Source organism: Mus pahari, chromosome 14 (assembly GCF_900095145.1).
Source record: "Mus pahari chromosome 14, PAHARI_EIJ_v1.1, whole genome shotgun sequence".
NCBI classification, from domain to species: domain Eukaryota; kingdom Metazoa; phylum Chordata; class Mammalia; order Rodentia; family Muridae; genus Mus; species Mus pahari.
The window spans coordinates 69,931,868-69,949,567 of record NC_034603.1 but is presented as its reverse complement, the minus strand read 5'-3'; the positions used below and the strand labels follow the sequence as shown (position 1 = coordinate 69,949,567).

Below are 17,700 nucleotides of genomic sequence, written 5' to 3'. Positions count from 1 at the left end.
AAAAAAATAATAATAATAATAATAATAATAATAAATAAAAGTAGTAACTGGGTGGTGGTACACACCTTTAATCCCAAGGGAGGCAGAGCAGAGGCAGGCAGGTCTCTTGAGTTTGAGGCCAGCCTGATCTACAGAGTGAGTTCTAGGACAGCCAGCCAGAACTACATAGTAGAACTGTCTTGAAAACCAAAAGAGAGAAGGGAGGGAGGGAGGGAGGGAGGGAGAGAAAGAGAGAGAGAGAGAAGCAATATGAGCAGTTGTGACCTGCTGCTAGGTGCTTTGTTGTGAGCCAGCCTGGGCAGGTCAGTGCTAGATGCCCTTTCTGAAAATAAAAGTAAAAAGAGGGCTGTAGGCAGTTTAGTTGTACAGCACTTGCCATGAGTAAGGCCTGGGACTGAAATATTAAAAGAAAAGGTGGTTAGTTTGGCATTTAATCTCATAAACCTATTAATACCTCATTCTAATTTTACAGTGAGGACAGCTGAGGCTGTGAGGTACAGACTTGGGTGACTGGTGATGAGTGGCTTGACCCAGTCTTTCTGACTGAAGCTGTACACTTGCACCTTTTTGAAAGACAGGAGCAGCTGCATTGAGAACAGAACCTGACAGTCACAGATGAGAACCAGGGCAAGTTACTGATGGGGGAGAATGCTATTCTGGGTTCTTAGGGTGCAGGGGCAGGGACGGCAGAGCCTTGGTAAAGGGAGTTCTTTGATCTCAAGTGGGAAAGAAAATTGGAGTCAGATAAGGAAAATAGAATGTTAACCGAGTCTTGGAACCCATGAGATGGCTCAGTAGATGAAAGAGGGTCTGCTGCTCACTCAGCCTATGACACAGGTCATTCCCTGGGACCCCATGGAGGGGGGGGAAGCACAGTAAATAAATAAACACATAAAGAAATGATTCCTTTTAAAGAAAAAGCATGTTTTTCCATTCTATCAGAATGTCACTGTACTGACTTCTTTTTTTGTTTTGTTTTGTTTTGTTTTGTTTTGTTTTTCGAGACAGGGTTTCTCTGTATAGCCCTAGCTGTTCTGGAACTCACTCTGTAGACCAGGCTGGCCTCGAACTCAGAAATCCGCCTGCCTCTGCCTCCCAAGTGCTAGGATCAAAGGCGTGCGCCACCACACCCGGCTTGTACTGACTTCTTTTGGTGTGGAAGTGTAAGCTGAATAAACACTGACTAGGGGCTGGAGGGATAACTTAGTGGTTAAGAGCACTGACTGCTCTTCTAGAGGTCCAGAGTTCAATTCCCAGCACCCACATGGTGGCTCACATCCATCTGTAATGGGATCCAATGCCCTCTTCTGGGGTGTCTGAAAACATCGACAGTGTAAATACATACAATAAATAAAAATCTTTAGAAAGAAATGAAGAAACCCTGACTAAGACAAATTGGTATTCCTGTGATGATCTGACAATGTTTTGGGGAGGACTGTGGAAGGACTTTGGAACTTTGAGCTAGAAGAGCCATTAGAATGTTAAGAGCTCTGTGGGATGTTGTATAGGAGCTTGGAAGATAATGTTGAGAACAGTGCAGAAGATGGAGGCCTGGCTTGTGAAATTTCAGAGGGAAAATTAAAGACTCTTATCAGGGCTGTTGCTATTTTGATTGTGAAGATTCTGTGATTCTGGTTAGCTGGGGCTGAAGAATCAGCTGTGATTAACAAGACACCAGAACTACTCAAGTGCAACCTTTGCATTACTGGGACTATCGATGCTGGTTACCTGGAGCTAAGAAATTAGTGGTGATTAAGAAGAGACCAGCATCATTGAGGTGAAATCTGGGAATTGTTTCCTGAGATCACAGGGTCTGTGTTCCAGAGATAGCCAAGGTTGTAACTCATGCTGCAGCAAGACTTGGTAATGTGTAAGAGTCACGCAGGTGGTACTGGTTTTGAAGGCATAAAGGGGTCAAGGAGAGCAGCTGAGGCTTGGCACTGTGAGAGGCCATGAAAGGCCATTGGTGAAGGTGCAGCCTCAGTTGCAATTGATGGCCCAGGACTAAAGGGGTCATGCAAAGGAGTTGAGGCTTGGCACCATGAAGAGAGCCTATGAGAGGCTATTGGTGAAGCCTAATTGCAGTGTTTTGGAAGTGCCAGTACCATGAGTGACCACCAAGAGCAGCAGCAGCAGTGGAATACAGGCAGCTGGAGCCTAGAAGACAGGGTGTATGCTACAAAGGGCAGAGCTGGAGAAGTGACTCAAGCCCTTGGAGAAGCCCAGAAGATCATGAGTGGATCCCAGATATTGTACCATTAGAGTTTGATTTTGCTTTTGATTGTGCTGTGCCCTGATAGTTATCCCTTCTGAAAGAAGAAAGTATTTTGATGGAGCCAACAGTTGAGAGACATTGACTTTTAAAAAGTCTTTGAATTTTAAAAGAGATCAGATATTTTAAAGGGATTGAATTTTGAATATGTAAGAATTAGCAAAGACTGTGGGACTTTTAAAGTTATTTAGATCTTGGTGAATAAGAAAGTATGGGTTGAGGCTTAATAGTGATGTGTTTGTGTATCAACTTGACACAAGCTGAAGTTATCACAGAGAAAGGAGCCTTCCTTGGGGAAATGCCTCCATGAGATCCAGCTGTGGGCATTTTCTCAGTGATTAAGGGAGGGAGGGCCCATTGTGGGTAGTGCCATCCCTGGGTTGGTAGTTTTGGGTTCTATAAGAAATCAAGCTGAGCAAGCCAGGGGAAGCAAGCCAGTAAGTAACATCCCTCCATGCCCTCTGCATCAGCTCCTGATTCCTGCTTGAGTTCCAGTCCTGATGTCCTTTGGTGATGAACAGCAGTGTGGAAGTGTAAGCAGAATAAGCCCTTTCCTCCCCAACTTGCTTCTTGGTCTTGGTGTTTTGTGCAGGAATAGAAACCATGAATAAGGCAGTCACCATCAAAAAGGTAGTTGTGTCTGTGCTGGGTTTGGGGAGGTTCATATGCTGTCTCTCAGACTGTGCTAAACCTGGGAAGTTCTCATTCTACCCTGAGACTCCAGGTTTGACTGTGAAGTTTGTGAGTGTGATGAAGGAATATTTGCTGGACTTGATAGAGTACTCGGGTACCTAGAAGGAAGCTTAACATTTGAGATGTGCCTCCTTGACGACATTCTGTTTCCTGTCTGTGTACTTGGGGCAGGACTTTTGGGTAGAATGTGTTGAGAATGCTGTGGTCTTGGTCCTGTTCCTTCATCTTTGAGAATGTATAGAGCCAGGTGTGCTGGACCACCCGTTTAATCCCTGTACTCCGGAGACAGAGGCAAGTGTTCTCTCTTTAGTTCTAGGCCAGCCAAGGGCTACGTAATGAGACCTTGTTCAAAGACCAACAAAAGACAGAAGAGGAAGAAGAAAACCTAACCCTTGTCTGACAAAATCTGGAGGCTCCAGGCTTTGATGAAAATGATGATTTTTTGAACCATGTCCTGTAATTCAACAAATGCCTGCTTTGAGTGAGATGCACGTAGAACTTCATGAGGTTTATAGGGAGATATGAGAAAAACATTGCATTCTATTTGAATTTTGATAAGAGAGTCTGTTAAGTGCTTAGGAAGGAGAAAAAAGGATTTATCCAAACAAATGGCATAATAGTCATAGTGAATCCTTTCTGCCCCATTCCTCTCAAAAGAAAAACATTGAAATTCATACTTCTTAAGATAGTTGATCCTCACTGAGCCTGGTGGTACAAAAGTATAATCCCAGCTACTTGGAAGGCAGCAGCAGGAGTTCAAGACCTGCCTGGACCACAGACTAAGGTGACTTCAGGCACCTCAGTGAGGCCTTCTCTAAAAGGGTTGGCTATAGATAGTTCAGTAGTAAGCTTAGTACCAAAGGGGGGTGGGGAATGACTTGAGTTTATAGAAACTAAATCTATATGGGACCTACACAAGCACCAGCTTTGTTAGCTGTTGATTAATTGAAGTTCTCCAAACTTAAGAGGAATGAGTACGGCCTCACTCACTGCTCATCGACAGTAGCAGTCTTTTCTGACGTTCTCTGACCATTTCTCTTGAGGAAATGGAACGTATTACAGAAAAAGGGTAGTTTCATTTATCTAAATGTGATTACTCGTTGTGTGTGTGTGTGTGTGTGTGTGTGTACACATACATACATGCACATGTGTGTTTTTCCACTCTTGCTTCTCCCCAGCCCTTGTTGAGTAGATGCTTTTGTCCCTGATGTTGAGTAATCATTTGTAGATTCACTGAGAGCTTATGTAGTAATGCTTGCCTTATTTTTTCTCTTCCACTCTTGTTTTATTTTTTACTTTTTTTTCTCTTTGTGATGTGACGTTTTCAGCTGATGTTTTGAGAGCAAATCCTTCTAATTTGGGAGCCCAGATCACAAGAGTGAGTTTTTCTATAGTGTCTTTAGCTGTATATCTTTTGTGTGTGTGTGTCTTTCTACCCTTCCCCCTCCCAGTTCCAAAAGATTTGAAACACATTTCATAAATATTAGGTAAGAAAATTCCTCTGTCTGTTGAACACCATGCCTTTCTAAAGCAATGTCCACTTTATATTGGGTCAGCTCCCTTTTCCTAAGCTGTTGGGAGAGCGTAGGCTGATGGGCAGGCCTTGCTTTTCACTTTTCATGTTCTGGAGTGTGTTGCACTGTCTTCATTGTAGATGGGTATGTCCGACTCTGTCACCAGCCTGTCTCATGACACTTCTTCGGTTTTTGTTTTCTTTTGTTTTGAGGAAAATTACATAGTAGCTTCTGAGAACAAAAGGCCCATTCTGTTACTAGAATTTTAAGTCACAGAATCGTCAACTTTCCTGTGTTGTCCTTCTTCACTGGTGTTCCTCTCAGGGATATGGAGGAGTGGAAAACAGCGGAATGATTTCCATTCCAGCAGACAGGCTGGATGAGAGTGGTCAGGCTGAGTCTGAACATGCCAGGGTTGGAAGACCTCTCTCTCGACTTTAATAATTGTAAGAAACCTCTGTTATCACTAAAACCCCCACACTTTTGTGGTGGGAACGTATTTCTGTTTGCTCTGATAATGATAACCTCCCATGTAAGCTGTACATTGCTTTTTTTTTAGATCTTACACCTTGGGTAATTTTCTGTACCAGCCTAACCCCTTTCTGTTCACTTTGGCCTGTGTTACTACAGTTTCTCTCACATGTTTGTCTGGGTCTGCATCCTGGAAGAGCAGGTGATTGGTCTCTTTGCTTTCTTCCCAATAGTCTAAAAATTGTGTGTTGCTTCTGAAATCATTTTGTTTTGTACAATAAGGCAAATGACTTGCTGTCCTAATTACAAATGCCCATAATCCAAGTGTCATGCTCAAAGTGACCAGCCATTGTGTTTCTGAGTACTACATGAATAGAATAGTGTATTCCATGCCAGTGTTATAACATTGGTTCAGGGTAAATATTATAAATGCTTTGCCTTCACATCTCAGTGTTATTTAAAATTGCTCACCTTCTGTTTCTTTCTTTTTACCTCAGAGATTAAAAGATCTCAAGCAGAGAGAGTTTGCCCGAAATGTCTCTTCAAGATCCCGCAAAGATGAGAAGAAACAAGAAAAAGCCCTTCGGCGGCTCCATGAGTTGGCAGAGCAAAGAAAACAGGCTGAATGGTAGGAAAATTTCATGTCAGGAATGGCCTGTAGATAAATAGAATCCTTAAATTTTTGTTATTTTGTCTTTTTTTTTTTTTTTTTTTTCCCCATAGCTGAGGACCAAACCCAGGGCCTTGCGCTTCCTAGGCAAGCGCTCTACCACTGAACTAAATCCCCAACCCTCCCCCCCTTTTTTTAAAAAAAAGTATTTATTTATTTATTTTATGTGTATGAGTACACTGTAGTTTCAGACACACCAGAAGAAGGCATCTTATCCCGTTACAGATAGTTGTGAGCCACATGTGGTTGCTGGGAATTGAACTCAGGACCTCTGGGAATTGAACTCAGGACCTCTGGAAGGGCAGTCAGTGCTCTTAACCTCTGAGCCATCTCTCCAGCCCAGAATCCTTAAATTTTAAATTTACAGATTTAAAATTATAATTCAAACACTGGATCTAGTAGCTCATGCCTATAATCCTAGCTCTTGGGAGTCTGAGGCAAGGTAAGATTAAAGCCAACCTGGCTGATGAGACCTGATCTCAAAAAGTATATATCTAAAAAATATTTAACTTGGGTGGTGGGGGAGGGGCTGTGGAGAGATGGCTCAGCAGTGTGAACACTAACTGCTCTTCCATAGGTCCTGTTCAGTTCCCAGCAACCACAGGGTCTTACAACCCTCTGTAAGGAATCTGCTGCCCTCTTCTGGCGATCATGTGTACATGCCGAGTGCTCATAAGTAAAAATAAAATAGAAACTCTTAAAACAAGGTTTTTAATTGGGCCGGGTGTCTATGTCAGTGCTTTACATAAGGATATATAATGTCCTAAGTTTGATTCTGCAGTACCACATAAGAATGTTGGCAATACCTGTAATCCCAACATTCAGGATGTAGAGGCAGGAGGACCAGAAGTCCAGGACTGTGCTTGGTTGTATAATGAGTCTGAGGTCATCCTGGGGACACCTGAGAGCCTGTCTGAAAAGAGAAAGGAGAAGGGGTGAAGTGGAGAGCTCCGTGGAGTTGTCCTGAAGAGTGACTGACTCTATTAGACACAACTAAAAGGTGCCTCCTGCCACAGTGAGGCCGTGGTTTCTGTTCCACACTCCCCAGCACACCATGCAGAAAAGCACAGCTCTCCAGGTTACCACTACAACCTCCTAGCACATGTCCTAGTCAAGTATTCTCGCTGCCTTTTAAAACTATACAGTTAGCCAGTGTGATTGTGTATGCCCTAATCACAGCACTCTGGAAACAGAGACAGGCCTATTTCTGAATTTGAAGCCAGATTGATCTATATAAAAATAAAGGATCCAAGTTCTTCACTACTGGGAAAAATAAAAGACAGAGACTTTGAGAGTTAGAAGAGGGGGCCAGGCATAGTGGTGCACGCCTTTCATCCCAGCACTTGGGAGGCAGAAACAGGCAAATCTCTAGGGCTTTGAAACCATGCTGGTCTACCTAGCGAGCTCCAGGACAGCCAGGACTACACAGGAAAACAAACAAAAAAGAAGGAGAAGGAGGATGGGACAGAGCCTTGGCTTCTGAATGTTCAGAAATCTTACCACTTTACCTGCAAAAGCATAACACCCTGACATATGAAATATGTGTACACCTATGTGTTTCGGTCACTCTCCAGAGGACCATTCCCCTCATATTTCTTGGTTTGGTCTTAGCCTATATTTCAGATTTCTATTCTGTGTTTAATTTGTTTGGTTTGTAGACCAGGCTGGCCTTAAACTCAGAGATCCTCCTGCCTCTGCCTCCAGAGTGCTGGGATCAAAGGTGTGGGCTACCATGCTTGGTTGCATGGTAGCCAATTACTGACCAATTTACAAACTGCATTTGCTTACTGTGTTCGTGCATGGATTCATGTGCCATGGTGTGTGTGGATGACAGGGCAGCACTGCAGGCTGGTCTGTTTACCTTTATATGGCTTCTAGGGATTAAACTCAGGTCACTAGGCTTAGATGGCCACCTTTACCTGCTAAACCATCTCACGAGCCCAATTTGCAACATTTCCTATAGTAAATGCATCTTTCTTGGGCATGTTCTAAGGATATCTCCACAAAAGATGTATGTCAGGCTACTTTCTGGTTCAGAACATATTATAACAGTTGTTTTTCTTCAGAAGCAACTTGAGCTATTTTATAAATTAAACAATGACCAGGTAAGAATGATCAGTGTGTAGGTTACTGGTTTGGCACTGGGCTCTGTACATGCAACATCATTTGTTCATTGATATGAGGTAGACTATGACATAATATAATATGTCTTACTATCTATATCTGCTTGGATTCCATCTTGAACAGCAACAGATTTTTTTTAATGTAAATTTGAAAGTGTAGGGAAAATTAAAGCTTTTCTTTAGCTAAATGAAATATAGCCCTTTGGGGGTGGGATTGGGGGACAAGGTCTTCCTTTGTTGTCTAGGATGAACTAGAACTCACTACATAGATGAAACCAATCTTGAATTCAATAATAATCCTGTGTCTCTTCCTCCTAAGTACTGTGCTTAAAGGCTTGAACCACCATGTCCTAACCTTTGGAATGGTTGCATATCCACATAGTTGATTATATGCCAGGTTACTGTAGGGTGATATAGGAAGATTGGAAGTCCAGCAAGATGGCCCAGTTGGTAAAGGTTTTTGCTACCTAATTTCAAACCCCAGAATCCACATGGTAGATGGAGAGAACTAGCTCTAGCCTCTAAATATGGGCCTTTAACATGCATTCTTTCTGTCTGTCTGTCTGCCACCACCCCACCCCACCCCCACTAAACAAATACATGTAATCTTGAAAGTGGAGGCACTAGAAAGATTGTTCAGTGGTTAAAGAGCACTAGATGCCCTTCAGAGAACCTGGATTCAATTTCCAGTTCACACTCTTTTATAAACTCCAATCCCAGGGGATCCAATGTCCTCTTCTGACTTCCAAAGGCAATGCATACATGTAGTACACAGGCATACATAAAAGCAAAATGTGCACATAAAATTAAAATAAAATGAAAAGGAAAAAATTTGTTTTAAATATTTGATTGCTCTAATACATGATTTGCTCTGTCTGCATGTACACTTGCATGCCAGAAGAGGGCATCAGATCCCTTTATAGATTGTTGTGAGCCACCATGTGGTTGCTGAGAATTGAACTTGGGACCTTTGAAAGAGCAACCAGTGCTCTTAATCACTAAGCCATCTCATCAGCCCCAGAGAATTATTTTAATTTAAAAAAAAAAAAAAAAAGGCTTGGTAACAGATTAAAGAAGAAGCTGTGAGGTGCTGCTATTGGTAAAGAACTTGAGCCTTTTAGTAGGGCAAGCAGCTTAGAGGATAGCAATAGCCTTGGGAATTTAGCATGGTACTTTAACCAAATGAAACTTTGTGTACCTCTGTTCAACAAGTTCCATTCATCAGCACATTGCTGATGGCCACTCTGTATCTTTGAGACCAGCCTATGATGAGTGGAAGGACGAAGAATGTTAAATGTTTAAATGTTTTATATAAGATCTATAACTTGAATCCTCTCTTTTGTTTTCTCACTTTCTCAACCACTGTATAGTGCACCCGGAAGCGGGCCCATGTTCCGACCAACCACGGTGGCTGTAGACGAGGATGGCGGAGAGGAGGATAAAGATGAGTCGTCAACCAACAGTGGTGCAAGTGCTGTGTCTTCTTGTGGCTTTGGAGCAGACTTCTCCACAGATAAAGGAGGCCCCTTCACGTCAGTACAGATCACTAATACCTCTGGACTGTCACAGGCTTCTGGGTTAGCCTCCCAGGGTATCAGCTTTGGCATCAAGAATAATCTGGGACCCCCACTGCAGAAGTTGGGAGTATCATTTTCCTTTGCCAAGAAAGCTCCCGTCAAACTTGAATCAATAGCATCTGTTTTCAAGGACCATGCAGAGGAAGGGAGCTCAGAAGATGGAACGAAGGCTGATGACAAGAGTTCTGACCAAGGGGTGCAGAAGGTGGGGGATACTGATGGCACTGGTAATCTTGATGGAAAGAAAGAAGATGAAGACCCTCAGGATGGAGGGTCCCTTGCCTCAACACTGTCCAAGTTGAAAAAGATGAAACGGGAAGAAGGAGCAGGGGCTACAGAGCCAGAATATTACCACTACATGCCCCCAGCACACTGCAAGGTCAAACCTAATTTCCCCTTTTTACTCTTTATGAGAGCCAGTGAACAGATGGAAGGGGATCATAGTACACACTCAAAAAATGCCCCTGAGAACAGAAAAGGCAGTTCTCCCAAGCCTAAAGGCTGTAGTAAGGCAGCAGCGAGCCAAGGAGCAGAAAAAACAGTTGGTGAAGTTTCTGAGCTGCAAAAGGAAGCCACTGTGGTTGGGCCTTCAGAGCCTGGAGGCAAAACTGAAACAAAGAAAGGCTCTGGAGGAGGGGAAGATGAGCAAAGTGTAGAGAGTAGGGAGACTTCAGAGAGCCAGATGTGTGAATCCAGTCCTAAAGAAATTTCTCAGGCCACCCCAGCAACAAAAGCAGGCCAGGGACCCAAGCATCCTACTGGTCCATTCTTTCCAGTTTTAAGCAAGGATGAAAGCACTGCCCTCCAGTGGCCATCAGAACTACTCATTTTCACCAAAGCAGAGCCTTCCATCTCCTACAGTTGTAATCCTTTATACTTTGACTTTAAACTTTCAAGAAACAAAGATGCTAAAGCTAAAGGGACAGAAAAGCCAAAAGATGTCGGAGGCTCCTCAAAGGATCATCTCCAGAGCCTTGATCCTAGAGAACCGAATAAAAGCCAGGAAGAAGAGCAGGATGTAGTGCTCTCTTCAGAAGGTAGAGTGGATGAACCTGCTTCAGGGGCTGCCTGTAGCAGTCTGAACAAGCAGGAGCCTGGGGGCAGCCATACGTCAGAAACTGAAGACACTGGGAGAAGCCACCCTAGCAAGAAAGAACCATCAGGCAAGTCTCACAGACACAAGAAGAAAAAGAAACACAAAAAATCCAGCAAGCACAAACGTAAACACAAGGCTGACATGGAAGAGAAGAGTTCTAAGGCAGAATCTGGGGAGAAATCTAAGAAGCGCAAGAAACGAAAACGCAAGAAGAACAAATCAGCCGCAGCTGATTCTGAGCGAGGACCCAAACCAGAACCTCCTGGAAGTGGCAGCCCTGCACCACCGAGAAGACGGCGCCGAGCTCAGGATGATTCCCAGCGGAGATCCCTTCCTGCTGAAGAAGGAAACAGTGGCAAGAAGGATGACGGTGGGGGTGGTAGCAGTTGCCAGGATCACAGTGGGAGGAAACACAAAGGTGAACCACCAACTTCCTCCTGCCAGCGGAGAGCTAACACCAAACATAGCAGCCGGTCCAGCCATCGGAGCCAACCCAGTAGTGGTGATGAGGATAGTGATGATGCTTCTTCACATCGACTGCACCAGAAGTCTCCATCCCAGTACAGTGAGGAGGAAGAGGAGGAAGAAGAAGAGGAAGAGGAGGAGGAGGAAGAGGAGGAAGATGAAGACTCGGGTAGTGAGCATTCTCGTAGCCGCTCTCGGTCTGGCCATCGCCATTCCTCGCATCGTTCCTCCCGGCGGTCTTACTCTAGCAGCTCTGACGCCTCTTCAGACCAGAGCTGCTATAGTAGACAGCACAGTTACTCTGATGATAGCTATAGTGACTATAGTGACCGTTCACGAAGGCACTCTAAGCGCTCTCACGATTCAGATGATTCAGACTATGCCAGCTCCAAACACAGGTCTAAACGACACAAATACTCATCATCTGATGATGACTATAGCCTCAGTTGCAGCCAGTCTCGAAGCCGATCTCGGAGTCATACAAGGGAGCGATCAAGATCCCGGGGTCGAAGCCGCAGTAGCAGCTGTAGTCGCAGTCGAAGCAAGAGGAGAAGTCGCAGCACCACAGCCCACAGCTGGCAACGAAGCCGAAGCTATAGCCGGGACCGGAGCCGCAGCACCAGGAGCCCTTCTCAGAGATCAGGCTCCAGAAAGGGCTCGTGGGGTCACGAGAGCCCAGAGGAAAGGCGCTCTAGCCGCCGGGATTTTATTCGTTCAAAGATCTACCGCTCTCAATCCCCCCACTATTTCCGATCAGGTCGGGGAGAAGGTCCTGGAAAGAAAGAAGATGGCAGAGGAGATGACAGTAAAGGAGCAGGCCTGCCCTCCCAGAATAGCAATACTGGCACAGGAAGGGGGTCAGAAAGTGACTGCAGTCCTGAAGATAAGAATTCTGTTACTGCCAGACTGCTGCTAGAGAAGATCCAGTCCAGGAAAGTAGAGAGGAAACCCAATGTGTGTGAGGAGGTGCTGGCCACCCCTAATAAGGCTGGGCTCAAGTACAAAAACCCCCCACAAGGTTACTTCGGACCTAAGCTCCCCCCGTCTCTTGGTAATAAGCCTGTTCTTCCAATGATAGGGAAGCTTCCAGCTACCCGGAAGTCCAATAAGAAATGTGAAGAGCCTGGCTTAGAAAGGGGAGAAGAGCCGGAACATTCAGAGCCAGAAGAAGGGTCCCCAAGGAGTAGTGATGCTCCATTTGGGCATCCGTGCTCAGAGGAAGCAGCTGGTCCCTTCTCAGACCCTCCCCCAGAGGAGCCAAAGCCCGAAGAAGCTACTGCTGATCGCTCTGTGGCTCCTCTAGGCACCCCAGCCCACACTGACTGCTACCCTGGGGATCCAGCCATCTCCCATAACTACCTCCCGGACCCCAGTGATGGGGATACTCTGGAGTCTCTGGATAGTGGCAGTCAACCAGGCCCAGTAGAATCCAGCTTGCTGCCTATAGCCCCAGACCTTGAGCACTTCCCCAGTTACGCGCCTCCCAGTGGGGAACCCAGTATTGAATCAACAGATGGGGCTGAGGATGCTTCCTTGGCTCCTCTTGAGAGCCAGCCCATCACCTTCACCCCTGAGGAGATGGAGAAGTACAGCAAGCTCCAGCAGGCTGCACAGCAGCACATCCAGCAGCAACTTCTGGCCAAACAAGTAAAGGCCTTTCCAGCCTCAACCGCCCTAGCTCCAGCCACACCAGCCCTGCAACCCATCCACATTCAGCAGCCAGCCACAGCCTCCGCCACCTCCATCACAACTGTTCAGCATGCCATCCTACAGCATCATGCTGCAGCCGCCGCCGCCGCCATTGGCATTCACCCTCACCCCCACCCTCAGCCGCTTGCTCAAGTGCATCATATTCCCCAGCCCCATCTAACCCCTATTTCCTTGTCCCATCTCACTCACTCAATTATCCCTGGCCACCCTGCCACCTTTCTTGCTAGCCACCCTATCCATATAATTCCTGCCTCAGCCATCCATCCTGGGCCCTTCACCTTTCATCCCGTCCCACATGCTGCCCTCTACCCCACCCTGCTTGCCCCACGGCCTGCAGCAGCAGCTGCCACAGCCCTCCATCTTCACCCACTGCTTCACCCCATCTTCTCAGGTCAAGACCTGCAGCACCCTCCCAGCCATGGGACTTGAGTTGGGAGTCAGAAGCCTGTATTGAGCCAGGGAAGGTGACCTATTCTTCCCTTGGGGGTGTTGAGCCATTTATACCAGCAAGTAAAAGCTGGAACGGGCAGTGTCTTGACAGCCAAAGAAATGAGTTTTGGCTTGCAGGGATGGATTTAGATTTGAGGTTTGCTTTGGGTTTACTATCAGGGATATTTACCCCCTTTCTATTAGTCCCTCCCTCCTGTGTTTCTAAGCTAGGGAACACCAGTAAGTGCTACCCACACTCCTGCAGCAGCCTCTGCAGACTGTCAAGTAATCCTCCTTCCTCCCTGACTTTCTGATCCTCTGCACTTCCCCTCTGTAAGTTCAAAACATTTTCCTCCTCTAATGGGTTGTCACCAAAGCACTTGCCATGGGCCCATCTGGTCCTGCCTTCTCAGTGCCACGAGGAAGGCCAGGCTGTCTCTCCAGTGGTGAAAACTCCACTTTTCGGCAGTGTCTTTGACTATCCCTTTGTGACACTTTATCCCAGGTGAGGCGGAAGAGGGAGTCTAACCTAGAACCAAAAGCAACTCAGGCTGCAATTTGATCCACTTTCCTTACAAACAGCCATGCATTTGGCACTACTGTCCTCATGCCCCTCATCCCAGAAGAGGCATCTACATATCCCAGAAAAGAAGATCCTATCGTGAGTAGAAGCTACACTGAACATAGGGTCACCCATGTGCTTCCCAGAAAGGAGCTCGTGTCTGAAGGGTATATTTCCTTCTGTTATGTTGATGTTTTCTTCTTAATTTATAGGATTTTTTAATGTAAAATTGCACTGAACTCTATAAACGTAAATGCTGCTTTTTGTAGCTCATATTAAAAAGGTTCCGTATTTGTAGTATACTGCAATAATATTTTTTACATCCAGCTCTTTAAGTGATCCTTGTTCTGGTGGCTTTCTGTAAATATGTTTGCCCTAGTTGAATTAAGAAACTTTAAAGGTTATAAAATAAAAGAAAAAATAAAGTATTTGTTTTCTGCTAGATGCAAAAATGACTAAGCATGTATATTTTATCAACCTCTGTATTTTTTGAAGTTATGAACTATAAAAATGTTGACTTTTTTTTCTTTTCTTTCTTTCTTTCTTTCTTTCTTTTTTTTTTTTTGCTGGGACAAGTGTTAAATAATTTGTAGTAGTTGGTTCATCCTGCACTGGGACTCTTGGGTTGATGAGCAGCAGGCAGCTGCTGCTGTCAGAAGGATGCGCAGTTGCAGTGGCCTCCCTGACGTGCTTTGTTATACAGAGAAACAGTGGACTCCATGGAGGAGGGGAGGATTGGTTCAACAGCTTTATTCTCTGGAAGCAGTGACACTTGGTGATTGTCTGGGAAAAGGGACCCTTTGGTTCCCCTGGGTACCTTGTTCCAGACAGTCTTATTTGCCTTCCTAGTATTTAGCCCCCTCTGACAATTTTTTAAATGTGCCTTTTGGGTTGGCTAGACACTAAAATAGAAGTAGACCAGAGGATACTAGAGCTGGGACAGTTCTCTCTTGGTTGGGAGGTGAGCACGTTTATAAGTAGGTCGAGAATTTTGTCTTCGAAGCTCTGTGCCGTCTGCCCAGCTCGATTGCTATTTCAGCAGTAGAGGTTCCTTTTTCCTTTTTTCCAGTGACACTGACCAGAAGTCCATCCAGCCCTCTCCCCTTTGCCCTTCCCCCAGGCTCTCAGCCCTCCTTAACACTGACCCAAAGGTGCTTGTAATGCAGGTCTCATCTCCTTTGTTAGTGCTCTTCCTATGACTAGAACTGGTTAAGCAATCAACTGACATAAACCCTGCTTGCCTAGGCCAAGGTTCTCCGTTCATGCCTTCTCAAATCCCCAGCAGAGTGGGCTGTGTTAGGGAAGTGAGTGCTGGGCACTTGAGGCCCATCCCTGCCTGAGCTTCTGCCCTCTGCTCATTGTCCCCTTATAAGTATCACTTTTGGGATAACTAGCCCTGGAAAAACGGCATCTGTTTGAAGTGAAGGGACTGCTTCTTCTTGCTTTCAGCCTGTGTAAATATTTAAATAAAACAGTATTAACATTTTTGTGCTGCTTCTCCTTAGGTTGTAGATCGAGCCATGCTCTGGCCGCCTCTGCCGTCCTGGAGGCATTTTTCCTTAACTTCCAGAATAGTGATTTTAAAACTTAAAAAAAAAAAGGAAAAACAAAATAACCTATCCTTACATACAAGCATAACAGATTGTATTTAACTTTATCACATATGATAGAGATGTATATGCTGTAAAGTGAGGGAAAGGGGCTTTCTAATAAACCAATGCTTTGTGGAAACTTAGTGGAGTCTGTTGTGATTGCTGCCACATAGGCTGGGGCAGGTGGAGTGTGGGTTATTAAGTGTCCTGTTGGATGCGGTCAGATAATGGGCCCTCTAGGCCAGCTTGAAATGTTGACAATTGTCCTGAGCGCTCAGGTTGCCCGTGTTCAGGGATAGTTTACCTTAAGAGGAAGACCTGAATGCTTTTCCAGTCTTAGGCAGGTGATGGGAGTGTGCACTTAAGATTCATCTGCCCAGCCTTTGACCTCCAGGTGAAATTCTGTATTACCAGGCTTGAGTTACCATATTCAACTCTGATTACCACTGTAATGTTGGAGTGCTTCTGTCTGGCCTGTAAGCCTGAAGCCAGCAAAAGTCTTCATCCACACCAAGAAGTCACATCAGGAGGGGCAGGAAGAGCTGGCATGGAAGGGGTCCAGTGATGGCTTCCCTCTTCCTCAGCATCTCAGAGCTGTGTGATGTCTGTCTCCTCCCTTCCTCGGATGCAGTTGTTCTCTAGCTACCACAGCTGAGTGTTCAGAACTGTGCTACAGATTCCAAGCATCTGTGTTCAAACAGTGATAGAAATTGAAAAGTGCATTTCTGAGAGCAAGGAAGGTGGCAAGCAGAAAAGACCAGGCTGCATAGCCTGTGCTCTGGGAAGTCAGCTGTTTTGTTCTGATAAGGGCTCAGCCCTCTAGTCTTGAAACATGACAGTACTCCCTCTTACACCCTGGAGGACTAATCCAGGACTTTCTATTCTCGTTGTCACAGAAAGCTCCACCTCACCCACACCAACTCAACCAGCTCTTTTCTAGCTGGCATCCCTGGCTAGACTTTAACCCCCTGTTCCATGTAAGCGTAGCATCTTTTCAGAACCCAAGTGCCATTCATCCTACATTCAGTGCTTCAAGTAAAATCAATCATAAGCTCTGAGAGGACATTTTTCCTAATGTAGAAATGTTCTTGTCTGCATGTATACCTACATGCCAGAAGAGGGCATCAGATCCCTTTGGTCATGCATCACTGTGTGGTTGCTGGGAATTGAACTCAGGACCTCAGAACAGCCAGTGTTCTTTACCACTAAGCCATCTCACCAGTCCAGCAAGCTAATTCTTCGATCTCCTTAAAAAGAGATGAGAAAGCCACCTCTAGGCGTTCTGTTAACCTCGTTCAATGCCAAGCCATAACAGAAGCTTGATGGTTTTAGATTAAAGGATGCTTAGACAGAACTCAGAACTGGGTTCCTTCCGATTCCACGCCCACAGACCAGTGGAGTAGGAAAGCCAGGATATTGCCAGTCCTCAGCCCACTTTCAGACACAAGATAACCGTGTTCTGACACCAAAGCAATGCAGCCCTCCCACCTCAGGCTTCTGGCTTTATTTAATGGTAACATGCCATTGTGTTTTTATCACCTTGGATGTCCTTGGTGGGTTGGTATAAGGCTCAGGCTAACTTCAAGCTTGGTGTGTCATCTTTCTCCCAATTGCTGGATTACAGTCTTGTGTCACTATGCCAATCTCTGCTGTCTCATTCTTAACCACCAGTACCTAGTTCAGGCATTACCACCTTTAACCCAGAATTCTGCCCTACCTAGCTGGTTTTAACACAAGATCCTTCCTTCCTTCTCCATTCCTTGTAGCCACAGGCAGCCAGTGTCATATTCTAAACTGAATCTCACTGTCTTAGGGTGTCTACTGCTGCGATAAATGCCATAACCAAAGCAAGTTGAAAGGGAAGGGTTTTCAGCTTACACTTCCAAATCACAGTTCATCATCAAAGGAAATCAAGGCAGGAAACTAGAGGCAGAAGCTGATGGAGAAGCCATGAAGGGGTGCTGCTTACTGGCTTGCTCCTCATGGCTTGCTCAGCCTGCTTTTTTTTTTTTTTTTTTTTTTTTTTTTTAAGATTTATTTATTATATGTAAGTACACTGTAGCTGTCTTCAGACACTCCAGAAGAGGACGTCGGATCTTGTTACGGATGGTTATGAGCCACCATGTGGTTGCCGGGATTTGAACTCTGGACCTTTGGAAGAGCAGTCGGGTGCTCTTACCCACTGAGCCATATCACCAGGCCTCAGCCTGCTTTCTTATAGAACCCAGGACCACCAGCCCAGGGATGGTCCCTCCCACAATGGACTGGGCCCTTGCCCCCTACAACTCAATCTTCATGGAAGCATTTTCTTTCTTTCTCTCTTTTTTTTTTTTGGGGGGGGGGTGAGGTGAGAGGAAGAAGCATTTTCTTAATTGAGGTTTCCTCCTCTTAGATGACCTTAGCTTGTCCATCTCTGATAAATAGGTGTCAGGTTGCCGGGCCTGGTGGCGCAGGCCTTTAATCCCAGCACTCGGGAGGCAGAGGCAGGCGGATTTCTGAGTTCGAGGCCAGCCTGGTCTACCAAGT

At 45.5% G+C, this 17,700-nt stretch overlaps 1 protein-coding gene across 5 annotated transcripts in view; it reads left to right on the top strand.

The window, feature by feature from the left end:
* Nucleotides 1-15,317, top strand: part of Gpatch8 (G-patch domain containing 8) — a 69,737-nt gene extending 54,420 nt beyond the window's left edge. For 4 of the 5 annotated variants that reach the window (XM_021211823.2, XM_029545628.1, XM_029545630.1 and 1 more), the window contains 2 exons: nucleotides 5,448-5,578; nucleotides 9,114-15,317. In XM_021211823.2, coding sequence (XP_021067482.1) covers nucleotides 5,448-5,578; nucleotides 9,114-13,020 — 4,038 coding nt within the window. In that variant the 3' untranslated portion in view covers nucleotides 13,021-15,317. Of the gene's footprint in view, nucleotides 1-4,293; nucleotides 4,344-5,447; nucleotides 5,579-9,113 lie in introns of all 5 variants that reach the window. The other variant, XM_021211824.2, reaches the window with a different exon arrangement.
* Nucleotides 15,318-17,700: the final 2,383 nt, after the last annotated feature.